The following is a 15,387-nucleotide window of genomic DNA, read 5'->3' as shown; positions in this document are numbered from 1 at the left end:
ATATATCAGATTTTGGGGAGCAAGAAAGGTATTTTGTTTTTTTCTAATTTTTGGGAGGACCGAAGAATAAGGTCTGTTGTGTAGATTGTGTACGTTAAAGCAAGAACATGAAAACTGTCAATAGCTTATTCTGGATAATTGCTTGGTCTAAATATTTCCAAAATAATATCAAGAACACAATGTGAGATACACACACCTGAGAATTGATATATGAAAGGGTTCTGATCTCACGGAGCTTAAAATAAAATTAACTAATGTACCCAGCCACATTTGTTACCAGACAATATGCTTGCATAATTACATGTTTGCAAGTCTAAACAATATGTTTTCATTTAACAGCAAAGTCCAGTTTCCTAAAGAAAAAATCTGCAACTAGATGAAGTATGGTTTGAGTATAATGCTTTCCACTGTATTTCAGAAAACAGTCTTAGATTAAATAGTTTTTCTTTTCTTGTTTATTCATATTAGAATGCTTTAATCTTAAGAAAATAAGGAAATAAATAGATTATAAATGGCTTTGAGCAGTGTTCTATGTATTCACATTGGTACATATTTTAGAATAAAATAGACGAAACTATTTCACTTGGAAGGGACCTACAATGATCAGCAAGTCCAACTGCCTGACCAAGTTAAAGCACATTGTTAGGGGCATTGTCCAAACACCTCTTAAACACTGACAGGCTTGGGGCATCAACCACCTCTCCAGCCTGATCCAGTGTTTGACCATCCTCTCAAAGAAATGCTTCCTAATGTCCAGCCTGAACCTCACCTGGTGCAGCTTTGAACTATTCCCATACATTCCGTCACAGGGAGAAGAACTCAACATCTCCCTCTCTACTTTCCCCCAGGGAGAAGTAGAGAACAATGAGATCACCCTCAGCCTTCTTTGCTCCAAACTAGACAAACCCAAATTCCTCAGCTGCTCCTCACTGGACATTTTTTCCAGCCTTTCACCAGCTTTGTTTTCCTCCTCTGGCTGCACTCAAGGACGTTCACATCCTTCTCAACCTGTGAGGCCCAGAAATGCACAGTCAAAAAAGAACTGCACACTCACACAAAAGAGGTGATTATCCTGCTGTTTGCCATGCTCAAGGTCAGAACGGCAAACAGCAGGATAATCACCTCTTTTGATCTGGTTGTGCTGTGTTTGAATACCCCAGGATGTGGTGCCCTATTGGCTGCCAGGGCTCACTGCTCATCTGACCAGCACCCCTGGATCCATTTCTGCAGGACTACTTTCCAGCCACTCGTCTCCCAAATGATGCTCGTGTTGGGCAGTACTCCACTGTAAGTGCAGAACCCTTGTTAAATTTCATTTCAATAATCATAGCCTAATGCTCCGATCTATCTGAAAACCTCTGCAAGGCCTCCTGTCCCTCAAGAGAGTGAACAACACCTCCAAGTTTGGTATCATCGGCAAACTTGCTAATGGGACATTCAACTCATTGATGAATGCATGGAACAGAACTGGCCCTAGAACTGAACCCTGAGGAACATCACTGCAGACCAGTCTCCAGCCAGATGTAGCCCCATTCACTACAACCCTTTGATAAAAACTACAGACCTGTTTGTAAACAAAAAGAAGAAAACATCACTACATATAATTCCAGTGCAGGAAACTGGTAAAAGGACACAAAAGTATTTGAAAAATTTCCATAAATCCCAAACTACTCCACCCAATTCCCTTTCTCTCCTAGTGAACTCTCCATTTGTCTACCATACTCTATGAAATCTTGACTCCAAAGAAGTCTAACAGAAGTTCTGCCAAGGTTTTCAGTGGAAATGCACTTCTATAACTCAAACATTTATTCATCAGGAAATCAGTAAATTGAAAAAAGGAGTAGTTCATTACTAGGTGCAAATAATTTCCCAACTGCTACTTGACTTGAGATTACTTAGAGAAAAGCATTATTTCCTAAAGGATTTGTCTATATCCTACAGCAATTTCCACTGATAAAATTATCTTCTGGAAATAAAATTAAAATGTTCTTTTAAAAAGATAAGAATAAAAGCTTACACACTAGAATTGTAATCTATACTAAAAATCAAAAGAGCAGTATCTATAGAGAAGGGACAAGATTTTTGTTCAAGATAGAGAGAAATGGCATACATCTATATTTCTTTTGTCCATAGCAAGTGTTGCTATCATGGTAGTCATGCAGTTTCCTCCTAGGCTGTCTCTTAGCACTGAGGTCATCATAGAGTTTCGGTAAGGAATGTGGGACCGGTTTTTCTCTGCAAGGGCAATTATTACCTGAAACAACAGCAAAAAAAAAAGACTTTTACATTTATATGTCTATTAATGGTTGACACACAAACAGAAAAACCAATCTGCTCAGGAACTTCTGACACAACAAAACTATGCTTATGCACCCAGTTAGCTGTAAACCCACTGGCTTTATTGAAAGAATTCCAAGTTAAATTTCAGCATTTTTATACGTCTTTGTAGGAGCTGGACCTGAAAGACCAAATACATTAAATTTTATCATATCCTAACCTTATAGTCTCTCAGCAACTTGCAAACTGAACACGATAAACTCAAACCCACAGGTTTTCCTAAGATGGAGGAACTCACTGAAAATCTTCCTCATAATTTTTTCTGCCATAACAATAAAATATGGACAGTATTAAAGTAAAAACTTCCTCAAAATTTGCTAAAGCATGCTTTAAAAATTACACATTCTTGAAACACATGCTTCTTAGATAGGCCAATACATTTATTTCTGAGAAAATGTCTTGGAAAGCAAAGCACAAATAAAAGGGTGCATGATTACAATGTACTGCTGGAAAGAAATGACTCAGTTTAGAATATATATGCCTTGGCCAAAAAGGAAATTGTACACCTACTATTCTCAGTTTCCCTCCTCAGCTGTTTACATTATGGGATCTAATTATTATTAAATAAAAAGCTAGATTATCCCATGATGTCCTGTGATATAAAAGATTTGAACTCTTATGTGGCCAAGTACTGTACTGAAATACTGTAGCTATACATGTGCTAGCTCTCCTAAATGATTAGGAGTTGGTTTTTCTTTAATAAACATTACATACCAGTGTATATTTTGTTCATACTACATTTACAAAAATTGCTATTTTAGAAAATTTAGTAGCAACTTTTTTGTGGCATTAGTTTCTCTTAATGGTCTTCAGAAAGTTAAAAGTTAAAACTGTAAATCTTACACTGGCAGCCCTGAGAGACACAATACTTGTAGTTCTAAACTTAATAATATCACTAAAGCAGAAATTTTCATTTTGAGTGGGTCAAACAAACCACTTTAAGGCCTAGTTGCTGTCAGAACTCTTGGCACTTTTGGTAAAGTTGCATCCTATACGAATCATAATTGTGTAGAGCAAGTACATTCACTCTCAACTCCACTGACACATGTGGAAACACTGGTAAGCATAAAGGAAAGCGCAAGACTCACAAGTGGTTCTGACATGATCTGAAGTGCACCCAGGAGTCCCTGTTTCTATACACATCCTTTGTGCAAGGAACAGATTTGCACCAGTACCTCATGTCATCAGGCAGCCAAAACATGCTCTCAGAGAATCCTCAAGAGATGGGGATTTTGGGGTGCATCACTTGCAGAAACAGAGCTGTCAGGTACACCTATATCTTGCTATTTAGTTTATCACATGCTCTGAAGCCATATGCCTGCTTCAGAGGTCATCTTTTATGTTTCTCATCCCACTTCCCATTTCTAGTAGAGTTTAGAAGCTTAAGCTCTGGTCCTTACAGAGAAAACCAACCAACCAACCAACCAACCAACCAACCAACTCCCCCCAAAACCAAAAAAAACCAAACCCTTTTTGGTAAATATGGGCAGCAACCATTCAGTAATGGATCAAGTCTGTCAACATTCCCTAAATGGAACACATGTTAAATGACAGTAAACAAACATATTCATTAAAGCAGTGAGAACATTGTACTCTGTTATTTTGGGGAAATAATTCCATTATAGTGTCAAATCACAAGGCAGTTTAACTGTTAATTTGTGACTCTAAATTTGGTCCAGGATCTGCTATGTTTGTATCATAAGGGAATATCTACATATGCACAGCTACATTGCAGTTGTAATTCCAGAACATGCTACTACATCTCTCAGACAAATAAAGCTACCTAGATATGGTAGTAGGGACTTCTAAGTTCCTGCTGTCATTTTAGATCAGCTGCATGAAACCATCCTCATTTTTCTCTAGACATAGAGGCCGCTTGGAGTAAAAGTGTAGTGGATTTATTTGAAGAGCTTTTTAACACACTGCGGATATTTAACAAGTAGACCAAGTGTGCTAACACAGAACTGTGTTCCCATTGTCATCTTGACACAAATCAATTTTCGTGACTATTTTACTGTGAAAAGTATTTCAAAATGGCATAAATCAACACTAGACCACCAGTAGATAACTAAATAGTTGAGAATTTAAATAAGCTGATTTTGAGGGATTTGTGCACTTTAATGTTAGTCACTGCAAGGTCAGGATTGAATGGTTCAATTCCCACTGAATAAAAAGATATTTTTATTGTCTTTGGTGGTCTTTTATTTAATATTATAAAACATTTCTATTGATATACAATCCCAGACAGAATCCAAAAGGGTTATTTCCAACTGTATTTCTCTAAAATAGGAATTAAAGCTTGCATGACAAAATATTTTTCCCTTCTAAATAAAAAGAAAAAATCATACAATAAATAAGAAGGGATCCTGAGTATAATTTCTAGATTCTGAAGATGTCAATTTTAGAGTCACTGATCCTTGTCACTCCCCTTGAGTACAACTCAAATACAGACATTTTTCTTCAAGGTAAAATTTAAACAAATAAGGGGTATGAAAAAAATTCAATGTGATAGTAAATGACTGACTGCCACCTGCTGTACCTCAGCTTCTTCTTTTGACACTGAAATATCTCTGATCATAAATTAAATGAAATCCAAGAGATCAGTTTTTGTTAACAGAAGAACACCACAAAAATGAAAAATATTCTTCCCAGCAAGTAGAACAGTTATATTTCCTAATCAGAATTCTAAAGAATGTTCATATACACACACCCACAAAATTTTCAGGTTTAATGAATTCCTCAACTGTATATTTTACTAAATAGCACATATACTGTAATGTAAATTAAAAAACACAGATTTTAATTTTAGAGTTAAGCCTTTTTTCTTCTCCCTAACCCCCTTATTTTTTCCCTAAATGACAACCTTACAGACATGCTATATTTGTACATAAAAATTTTTAAAGAAGCCTTAGGAAAAAAAGCTGTATCCTCCATCAGAATCCCCAAAGAAATTAATTTCTAGGAACAGGAACAGTGTTTGCTGTACTGTGAAAAAAACATTATATATTCAGTCTCAGGAAGAAATTAATTTCTCTTACAGGTGTGAGGTCTGAAAGGGACATTTGAAAATCTTCAGTGATTCCAACTTAATAGCACAGCATTCACGAAAGAGGTTTAATTCATTGCCAAGTGTTTCTTACCTTAACTTGGTAAGCATCATAAACATCAAACATATAAAACATCATGGTCGATAAGAGAGAGATATATATTAAAGCCATAATAATATTTTTAAAAATATAACACTAAAATAATTAATTTTACTAAATGAATCAATCTTATCTAATTATTTTAAAACACATATGAATAATAATAATTAACCAAATCCTTCTACTGGAAATCTTTATCTCCAAAGTTTCCATTCACTGCTGCTGTCTCAAGTAATTTTTTTTTTAAATAAATAAGATTAGTTAGGAGTAATCTATTTTCTCAATATTTGCCTTTTCCAAAGAGGAAAAATAAGAAGCAACAGTGAAAGGAGGTTAGGAATTTTAGTATACCTTAAATAAAGAGGCTAAATCTTTTTAGTAACAACAGCTGAATGACAAAGATTTCTGGACATTTATTATTATTATTATTTTTACTATTATTTCTATGAGTTCTATTGGTATAAATCCAATTATGGTTGTCACTCCATAAATACATTACCAAAGATAACTTCTGTCTCAAAAAGATCAAATACTTGAATTGGTAGAGGAATAAAACAACACATGACAGAGAGCCTAATTATTTACCATATTACAATGCTTGAACCAAATAAAACCCAAATGCTTCCATTTTAGTGATACATCCTGATCCCAGCTGTGGAAGGGGAAGAAGATAACAAAGAACGTTTTTAGGAGAAATATAGCTGAAGTCTTGTAAATATCTTTAGTATTCCAAAGAAAACAAGAACACTATTTTGGAAATACTACCCTGTATATCAACTATAACTTTACTGCTTAATTATTAAGTTTTCCCTAAATTAAAATATTTTATTTTAAAGGAAGACCTATCAAGTCAATAATTAAAAAAACCCTGTGAAATATATCCTAAGTGAATATTGGAATCCAGTTTCCCAAAACATTGCACGTTGTTAATCAGGAATGTAGTAAAGGAAGAAATCTTTTACTCTATTTCAATTTTACCTGCTCCAAATAATGTAATGAGAGGTTGATATATTTGGCTTCTGTCAGTAAGTGACCTCCAATTCCAGTCTTTGCAACACGTTCTGAACCAGCAAGGTCCACTAAATGCAACTTGGAGTGTCGGATAGTTGCAGATCCAGGTTCCTTGCTGGAGATGTGAATAGTGAAAATGCAGTGAGATCGGCTTGAGGCTTGATTCATTGGTGTCTACAATGATAAGAAGAAAAAGAACTCTCACTGTTTAGTGGATAAATAAAATTAGCTTTTTATAGCTCAATAATCTGGCAACTGAAATCATCTATCCAATTTTTTATCTATTGGACATGTAATAAATACGCAAAAAAACCCCAAAAGGATTTCACCTGCCATTCACATTCTGGAAAAATATTTGGATAACTTTAATCTGGACAAATTGTACTGCAAGCAATCAAGGTTGTTCCAAAATACTGTAACATTGAGGACATCAGCAAAGCAAGTGGCCTTACTATGTGAGGAATACTGGAAAAGGGCACCTTGACTGGAGGGAAAGTTACTAACTCCTGATCCCCGAGAAGTTATTAATTTCCCCATTGGTGCACCAATTCTTCCTTGTTTTTTCCTGATAGGTAGATACCAGTGTAACTAGGACTAGGACTTCCTATAAGGCTTTAAACTTTTCCATTTTTACTTTTATTAAAAAATTTTACTTGGCAAAATCAGTACCATATTTTTAGGTGGCATGACAGAGTTTTCATAAAATGTTTGGCTTTAAATATTTATTTTTTGGGAATAACTACAGCCACACTTCCTTAACACATGGATATTCTTCGTCAGCTTTTAGAAATGCTCAGTCTTAGCATTATTTCAGAGGTTTTCTCAATGTATTTAAAATGTGGAACTGAAAATTTTAAACAGCTCTCAGTTATTTAACTTTAGATTTCAAATGACCATATGCCATCACACATGCATTTTTCTTAAAAAACATACAAAATATCTTTCAGCATCTAAAGCACCTTTTGTTTAGTTGTATCAAGGTATTGTTAGAAACTTAAATCAAAAATAATTCCTCATTACCGTCATTTCATAAATAGCTAAAGCTTTAGATTATATATGGAGATTAAAGGCTTAGCATAGAGATAGTATTTTTATTCATAAACTGTAACAAGTATGACTACATTGTTTTCATGACATAAACGCTTGACTGCAGAAATATAGACTAGTAAAATCATAAATCAATATTATTGAGTTAGCAACTAAATCTATATTTATTTGTAGCTGCTGAAAAAAAAGTAATTTAAAAATCCTGGTTACACTGTTTACATTAATCTCTTGGCTCTACTTCATTCCTCTGTTATTCTGGAGTAACTTTTAATGTAGGCATATCCTGTGATTCAGCCCAGCTATACCAAGATACTGCTTTTTTTCACACAGTCTGCTTTAGCATGCAACACTGTAGATGGTAAAATGGCCTGCCTATTGCAGGTATTGAAGATGTTGTCTTATTAATCCAGAAAGGACAGCTCTTAACAGAAAGACTGCAAGGTGAATGGTCCTTTAACAGGAATAATATGGACAGCTATACCACTTGGTTCAATTGTCTCCATTTCAGCTTCCTTTTTTTTTTTTTTCCAGCCTTAATAGTGCCAGCACAATGAAATTGGTTTTGGGAACTGATCCAGCCCAAAAAAAAAAAAAAAAAAAAAAAAAAAAAAAAAAAAAAAAAAAAGACTGCAAACCATAGATATTTAACCTGGATCAGTTTCTTGATTCAGCCACAGCACAGCTGTAGAAAACAGTTGTGATAGAATACAGAAAACGGCAGCATACAGCAGGAGAACAAGTAGGTAGTGTGCAGGAATAGCATACACTTGTATGGTGGTGAAAATTCTGTAAGGAAATTTCAGTCCTAGCACTATTTTCTTTTGGGCTGCTTTACCTAATAAAGGCAAGCTCAGAGGGAGAGGGAAAAGAATTTTGATTATTATTTTATACAGATGAAGAATTTTATAATTCATGATCCTGTGAAATGAGCATCAGAGTGCAGTCACATGCTATGCTGTCCTCAGAGGTGAGGCTGGGCAAATGAAGGGGAAGTGATTTGTAGTGCTGGAATGAAAATAAACAGGCTGAGGGAAAGGTGTCAAGCAAGAAAATACTCCGAAACTTACTTAAAATGCAGTTACACTAAGGAAAAGTTATATGCTGTGAAAATGTACTTTATTCAGCAATTCTGATTCCATGAATAATCAGAGCCAACTTCACTTATTTTACTAGGACAGCTATGATTTTATTATTTGCAGCTCTGTGAAGCAGGACTGGATATTTTATTTCTTCCAGCTCAAAATCCACAACAGAATTCATTTTAAGGACATTCTCCTTGACAGAACTGATATTAAGGGATATTTTGCACTACAGACATGGCATCAGTCACACTATACTGCAGACAAGTCTAAGCCAGATCAAATATCAGTCAGGTCCAGCGGTGGAAGCACAAAGCAAACATTGCTATGAAAGAAGCTGAAGAAATCATCATACTTCTGAATAAGTATTCTTACGCAAACTTCAGTTTCACACTGCAGCAAAACCTCATGTATTTAAAAATGTGCTTTTAGTCAGACCCATTTAATGCCAACAGAGGCAAAAAAAAATTCAGATCATGAAAGAAAATAATTTCAGGGCTCTGAGTTCCAAAAGCACAGGGCAATATTTGCTCTAGGCTTTTACTGTCTATTGCAATACACCAGCCACGACCTTATTTTGTGTGTTCCAAGTAGATTTGGCTGGACTAGTCATTAGAAATTCCATTGCTTTTCTCTCCACAGTTTCTTTTACTCATGTAAATGAAAAAATGAATGTAGGTGATCTGGAAGTCGTTGGCTAGAATCCCAAACTGATATTTCTGTGAAGTCCTTCTTCAGAGTAGAGCCATGGTTTAATCAAGACGCCAAGACTCCCTTTTCCAGTATGATTCTCTCTCTGCTTTGCAGTTCCCATATATAGGAAGCTCTGCTAGAACTCTTGCAGAAAGCATAAAGCAATAAAAATTTAAACTGTTAAATGGGATGCAATAATGAATGTTAATTGCATAATCCCCCCATACTTTTCTACTTTTACCACACAAGTAGATGCAAAGCACACAACAGAAATGATGACTTGTTGGCATCTCCAGTCCAAAAACAAGCCCTTTTTCTGTTTGGTTATTGCTTATCTTACATATGCAGCTTCTGAGTATCACCATTCATCTGCTTAGAGAGTTTGAAAACAGAAACAAAATTTTCTGGACAGTGTCTCAGAGACTACTAAAATGCTCCTTTAGTGGTTTTCAGAGTTCATTTTGGCTTTGTTAGCAGTATTCAAACCATATGTATATGAAATCATCCTCACACTAATTTGATGTGATGAAGAAAAAAAGAGAAAGAGGGGAGTGGCCTGGTTCTCACAGATGGTTGCTATTGTGAGAGTTATATATAGAACAACTGATGAGCTGCAGTTACTTACAAAGAAATAATTTTTTCCAGGAATTCTGTGACATCATGAACCACATAAGCAGACTTTAGATGCTTTGTAATATCATGTGAACACTACAAAGGACTTAATGCCAGGTCATCTGTTGCTGCCCATTTGTGGCATGGTAAAGGACAAATTCAATAACATTTAGGATCATGACTTGGTAAAGCATCAGTGTTTCATTTGATCATGGAAAATATGTACAAGGTGTATTTCAAGCCATACTAGCCAGGCTTGTTTTATTCCAGGACAAAAATATACCTGTGTTTGCTGAAATTAAATAAATTGTATAGAAACTTTGTGACTTTAACTACTACATCTATTTATACAAAGGTTAAAAGAAGGAGGCTTCTACTTGAATGAGAATCTACAGCACAGTCATACTGGAAGAAGCCTCTGAGTTGAATGTTTCTTTCAAGGAATACAAGGTCAAGAAACATACAAAAACTTGCTGGAACCTAAGCTGTCCATCTTAATCTAATTCTTACCTATCTTAAGTCAGCAAAACACTCCAGGAATTCTTCCCTATATAGGAATTTATGTATTTCCCAAACCTTTTATTTGTTGCAGCTTCTATTACAAATGTTTTGACTAATAATAGCCAGAAATGGATGCTACTGGTCTAAATGGAGTTCTTAATAGTTGAGGACCTGAGAAAGAGAAAGCTTCTTAAATGGGACAAAGACATATGAAAAGCTGTTTGAAAATCGGCTCTGGACTAACAGAAGCTGCTACTACCTGGAAGAATAATGTGTTGATTATGGCTGCCAAAACACTCTGACAGAGAAAATACATGAAAAGAGTTCAGGACCATGGGAACAAAACAATTTTGCCAGTGATAAATGGAGTTGTTCAGGCCATATTGCAAACCACCTCCACCTGGCAACTTATATCGTTCCAGTGGAATATTTTCTTCCTTGAATCAAAATATTTAGACAGCAGAAGAACAGTTTTCCTTTACGAATGAATTAGTCACTAGCCAATGCATAAAGAAAAGCTGATTCAGAGTGTTCAGAGTTTTTTGAGAGAATGTCTCAGTGAAAAGGTACAAAATTTTCTTTTAAGGAGTGTTTCTTTTTCTTCTTAAGGTTTTTTTGCTTTTGAACTTTTCAAAGAAGAGCAAGGGGGAAAAAAAGTACTGATAGTATCCAACATTGATACCAAATCAATTTTCTCCAAACTCATGCTACAATCAGAGGGATATCTGCAGGGAGATGTTCTGACAGCTACAGTCATTCCACAGTTCAGAGGGATATCTCTGTCTAATTAATATAAACTCCACCAGTCCCAACAGAAAGATGCTATAAGGAAGAGCACATAAATTGAAGGAGGTACCTGTCTTTATATCTGGTAGATGAGAAAGACCTTAACATGTCTTTAGTTTACTTTCTAAATAATATGGTACAGGTGAAGGGGCTCCTCAGTTGCACTTAGGTACACTTGTCGTAATTGAAATTGAAAAACTGTTGCTATGAAAACATAAGGATCAGAATAGGTGCAATCACTTCCTGAGAGCAATACTTTATCTTTCCATATTTACTACGACTTCACAGTTAGGCCATGGTAAGTTCTAAACTCAGGTAACTTTTAAAATAATTAATATTCCCTGGTGAAGATATTATTAAACCTTATTTTATATAGTGCCTTTTATCCATATAAATCCCAAAGCATTTTAAGGATGATTCAAAGTAGTACGCATGACCAGTGATTTTTTTACCACACATGGAAATGAAAGCACCTGTACTGAAATGATGATGCCATTTGGTGCTAATATTACAATATAACAGGTCTGTTGGAGTGGAAATAAATTAGCAACTGACCAATGAAGAACCTAGGAAAGCAGAAAGTTTCAATTTCTTCTGGACAGCAGCACCATGCATTTTTGTCAAAAGTGACATTTAATCTCATATGCTCACACACTCAAATCCTATTTTTTCTATTTCACCCAATAAAAAAATCAGTCAAACACTATCAGTGACTTTCTAAATCATGAGAATACTAACGTACAATAAATACAAATAGATTTAGTTCAATTCAGAGGTCACAAGTCAGTCCCCACAACTATCCTTAAACCTCTAAGTTTAATTCTTTCTTGAAATAAACATATTTAAAATTGCCAAAAGCTTACTGATTGCCCCAAGTGTATTTCAAACATTTTAAATGATGGAACAAATTCTGTGTAGTATACACTGTATCTCAAATTTAAAAAATGGAGTGCTATAGGTATAAAACCATGCACTAAAATATTTCCTTCCTCATTAAATCAATGTACTTTTTCATTAGAGGAAAAATAAATTCTAACTCTACATTCAACTGCAGTGTTCAGATGTACTAATCCCAGAAAATGATTTTACAGTTTTGAAATTGCTGTGCATCCTTGGGAGGCTACCTTACTCTGCTGATTTAAGAGAAATACTAAAATCCCTAAGAATTCTCAAAATCACAGAGGTTTAGGCATGTTATTTCAGAAGACAGGGGTCATATGCGATTCCCATCACAAGAACTTAGAAAAGACCTCTTCAGCTGAAGATCTATTAATAGTATACCAAAATAAAATTGTTTGAGTACACTGCCTAAATGGCCAAACACTTATTTCCACACAGGAGCTTTTTCAGATGTTGCTGCTACCAACTGCTTACATTGCAAATTAGATTTTCAAATCCTCAGCATACATATCAGATACTGAAATCATAAAGTTGTTTTAACAGATAAAAAAAATAAAAAACCAGTTCAGATTTTATAAGCTGTTGCTGCAGATTCTTTTGTATTCAAATGTAACGAGAAACTGCTTTGTTGGAAAACAAACAAAAATCTACTCCTTACATTCAGCAGAGCTGCCAACAAAAGACTCAGCTTTTTTGGTTTTGATCTCTGCCTGTTTCTCTCTAGCAAAATATGAGACAAAAAATTCCTATTTGGATTTTTACATTATGAATTGTCTGTGCACAAATGTCTTCCAACTTACCATTTACACAACTTGTAGTACACATCAAAACTAGAGCAAAGGACCAGTCCTACACTGTCTATTAAAGCAATCCTGCACAAATTAGATTGGTTTCCTTTCTTTTCCTTGTCTTGGGCTATATAGTTAGTGTGGGAAAGAAGCATTCGGTTGTAAGTGTTCCCTTAGGTTCTGACATTTAATGAATGAATGAATGAATGTTGCCTATAAAGTACTTTTAATATTGTGATGACTTTTTTTTAGCACAATCAGTGATGAGGGGAAAATGCAGCCCTCAAACCACAAGTTAGACTGCATTAGCATAGGCAATGCAAAAATTAAATTGTAATTCTTATTTTCTAAATAGTCACTCTTCAAAGAAGAGTTATTCAGGGTTAAAGCATTAGATTGCAATTTTAGAGGCTACAGATCCCAAATGTGATCCATGACAGTCACCTGAGTTTTTCCACAGCCAAACTCTTCTTCATTAAAAAAGATGATTCAAGCATTTATTTTACTTTCTTTTCTATTTAGGTTCATTAATATTGTGTCTTTTTCTTTAAAGTTTACTTAAGAGGGTTCTAATCTTCAGAAGTCAGAAAGTATTATCATAACTCAAGATTTAAAAATATGGATCTCCAGAGAAGTTATGTTTTATGCCATAAGTCCTGTTTTTTAGCTCTCTAGATTAACCCTTGTCTCCTCTATTATGCTTTGTCAAGTTCCTCTCCTTCACACGATACCAATTTTTCTATTTCAATATCATCAAGCAGTTCCTTGCCTCAATGCTCAGGTTTATGAGAAGCTCTTATGTTGATTATCTCTTGCCTTAACATATTCCCACCTCTCAAAATGTAACCATTGAAATAGTCATCCTTGAGAAAGAGAACAAACACTTTGGTTGCCTATTTATGTTTTGTAATCAAATGCTTCTTCCCCTGTGTCCAGGTGCACATAGTCATCCAGCAGGAACACAGAACTACCTGACTATTCACATACTCTAAGTGTCTTTCTTGTTAATGATTTATGATATATCCTTTTGGAGCTACAAAGGAAGAAAACCCACAAAGTTCTAAAAGAGAGTTAACTGTATTGTAGTAAAGACACATTGATAGTGCTCACATTATACAATACACTTTTTATATTTACATTCCATATCCAAGCATGAGGGGAAAAAAAGAACCTTACAGATGTCGGATACAGAAACATTTCATTTGAATTTTTCAGAATCAATAAAAACATGCTTATGTTTGAATATTGGCACATATTTATTTTGAATTTCCTTTGAACTACCATTTGGGGGTTTGATTTTTGGTGAGGATTTTTTATTTATTTGGTTGGTTTGGAGTTTTTTTGTTTGGTTTGGGGGGAAGGATTGTTTTGGTTTTTTTGTTTGTTGTTTTGTTACACATAACACCATGTGCTTATGCAATAAGCAGGAAAAAAGGAGGGGACTTATATTAAATACTTCAAAGGCAATTTAGTGCTTAATCATAGAATCATAGAATGGTTTGAGTTTGAAGGTACCTTAAAGATCATCTCATTCCAACCTCCCAACCCCATCACACTCCATGAGTAGGGACACCTTCCACTGGAACAGGTTGCTCAGGACCCCATTCTACCTGATGTTGAACACTTCCAGGGAAAAAACTTCAGTAGGAATGTTTGACAGTGCTTTGTAAGACCCTGTTTTCTTATCTTTACATGTCTGATACATGCCACATTCAAAAGTCAGTCTGTAGTTTACAAGAATTTTTGTATTCTACTTGTTTGAATTTCAGTAGGTTATGACATCAAGAACCACCAATCAGCTCCACTAGGGAAAGCTATCATCAGAGAAACAGTTATTTAATTTCACTGTGGAAATATACTCAAAAAGAGGATACTAATCTATCTCCAAGAACTTCCAAAAATATACATCTTATTTGAGAGAGGAGGAGAGAGGTTTTTGACCATTTTAACTCTGGTGGTATTAAGAAAGATTTGAAACAGCAAATCTCACCTCAGCAATCATTCTGTTGGTGTCCCCCAGGAAGAGTAGGTTTAAGGCTTCCTCTTCATTGGTTGCTTGCTGAAGAGACAAGTTTTTCAGATGAATGTTTTGATCAGAGTCTTCCATTATTGCAACTTTTCTACATGGAAAATAAAAACAACAAATGAAAACTAGAGTTTTAACGTGATATTATTTCATACTTTCATTTTGATTGCACCTAAAAGGTGAAATCTAAAACCCAAATGCAATCATAATGAAAGAACTAAAAACATAAATGATACACATTAAAGCAAGTGTTAATTTCTTTTTTTACTGTCACCTCATTTTTATTATGAAATTCCTCCATTATTATGAAACTTCACATAGAAAAGGAATATAAGAAAACTGTAAGGTTTAGAGAAAGCTTTGGGATTTTTATTTCTTGAGATATAGTAAAATCTCAAGAGAGAGGTTAGATGCATCATCACAAACAAATAATACATAGGGGTTTGTTTGCTGTTACCAAG

At 34.8% G+C, this 15,387-nt stretch overlaps 1 protein-coding gene across 6 annotated transcripts in view; it reads right to left on the bottom strand.

The window, feature by feature from the left end:
* The window catches only part of KIF6 (kinesin family member 6), a 158,100-nt gene that overhangs the window by 113,680 nt on the left and 29,033 nt on the right, over window positions 1-15,387 (bottom strand). For all 6 annotated transcript variants that reach the window (XM_039569520.1, XM_039569515.1, XM_039569518.1 and 3 more), the window contains 3 exons: window positions 14,891-15,020; window positions 6,462-6,668; window positions 2,111-2,254 (listed from right to left, as the gene is read on the bottom strand). In XM_039569520.1, coding sequence (XP_039425454.1) covers window positions 2,111-2,254; window positions 6,462-6,668; window positions 14,891-15,020 — 481 coding nt within the window. The remainder of the gene's footprint in view (window positions 1-2,110; window positions 2,255-6,461; window positions 6,669-14,890; window positions 15,021-15,387) is intronic.

The sequence above is a fragment of the Corvus cornix genome, chromosome 3 (assembly GCF_000738735.6).
Source record: "Corvus cornix cornix isolate S_Up_H32 chromosome 3, ASM73873v5, whole genome shotgun sequence".
In the NCBI taxonomy this organism is placed as follows: domain Eukaryota; kingdom Metazoa; phylum Chordata; class Aves; order Passeriformes; family Corvidae; genus Corvus; species Corvus cornix.
This window is presented reverse-complemented; position numbering and strand designations above follow the sequence as displayed.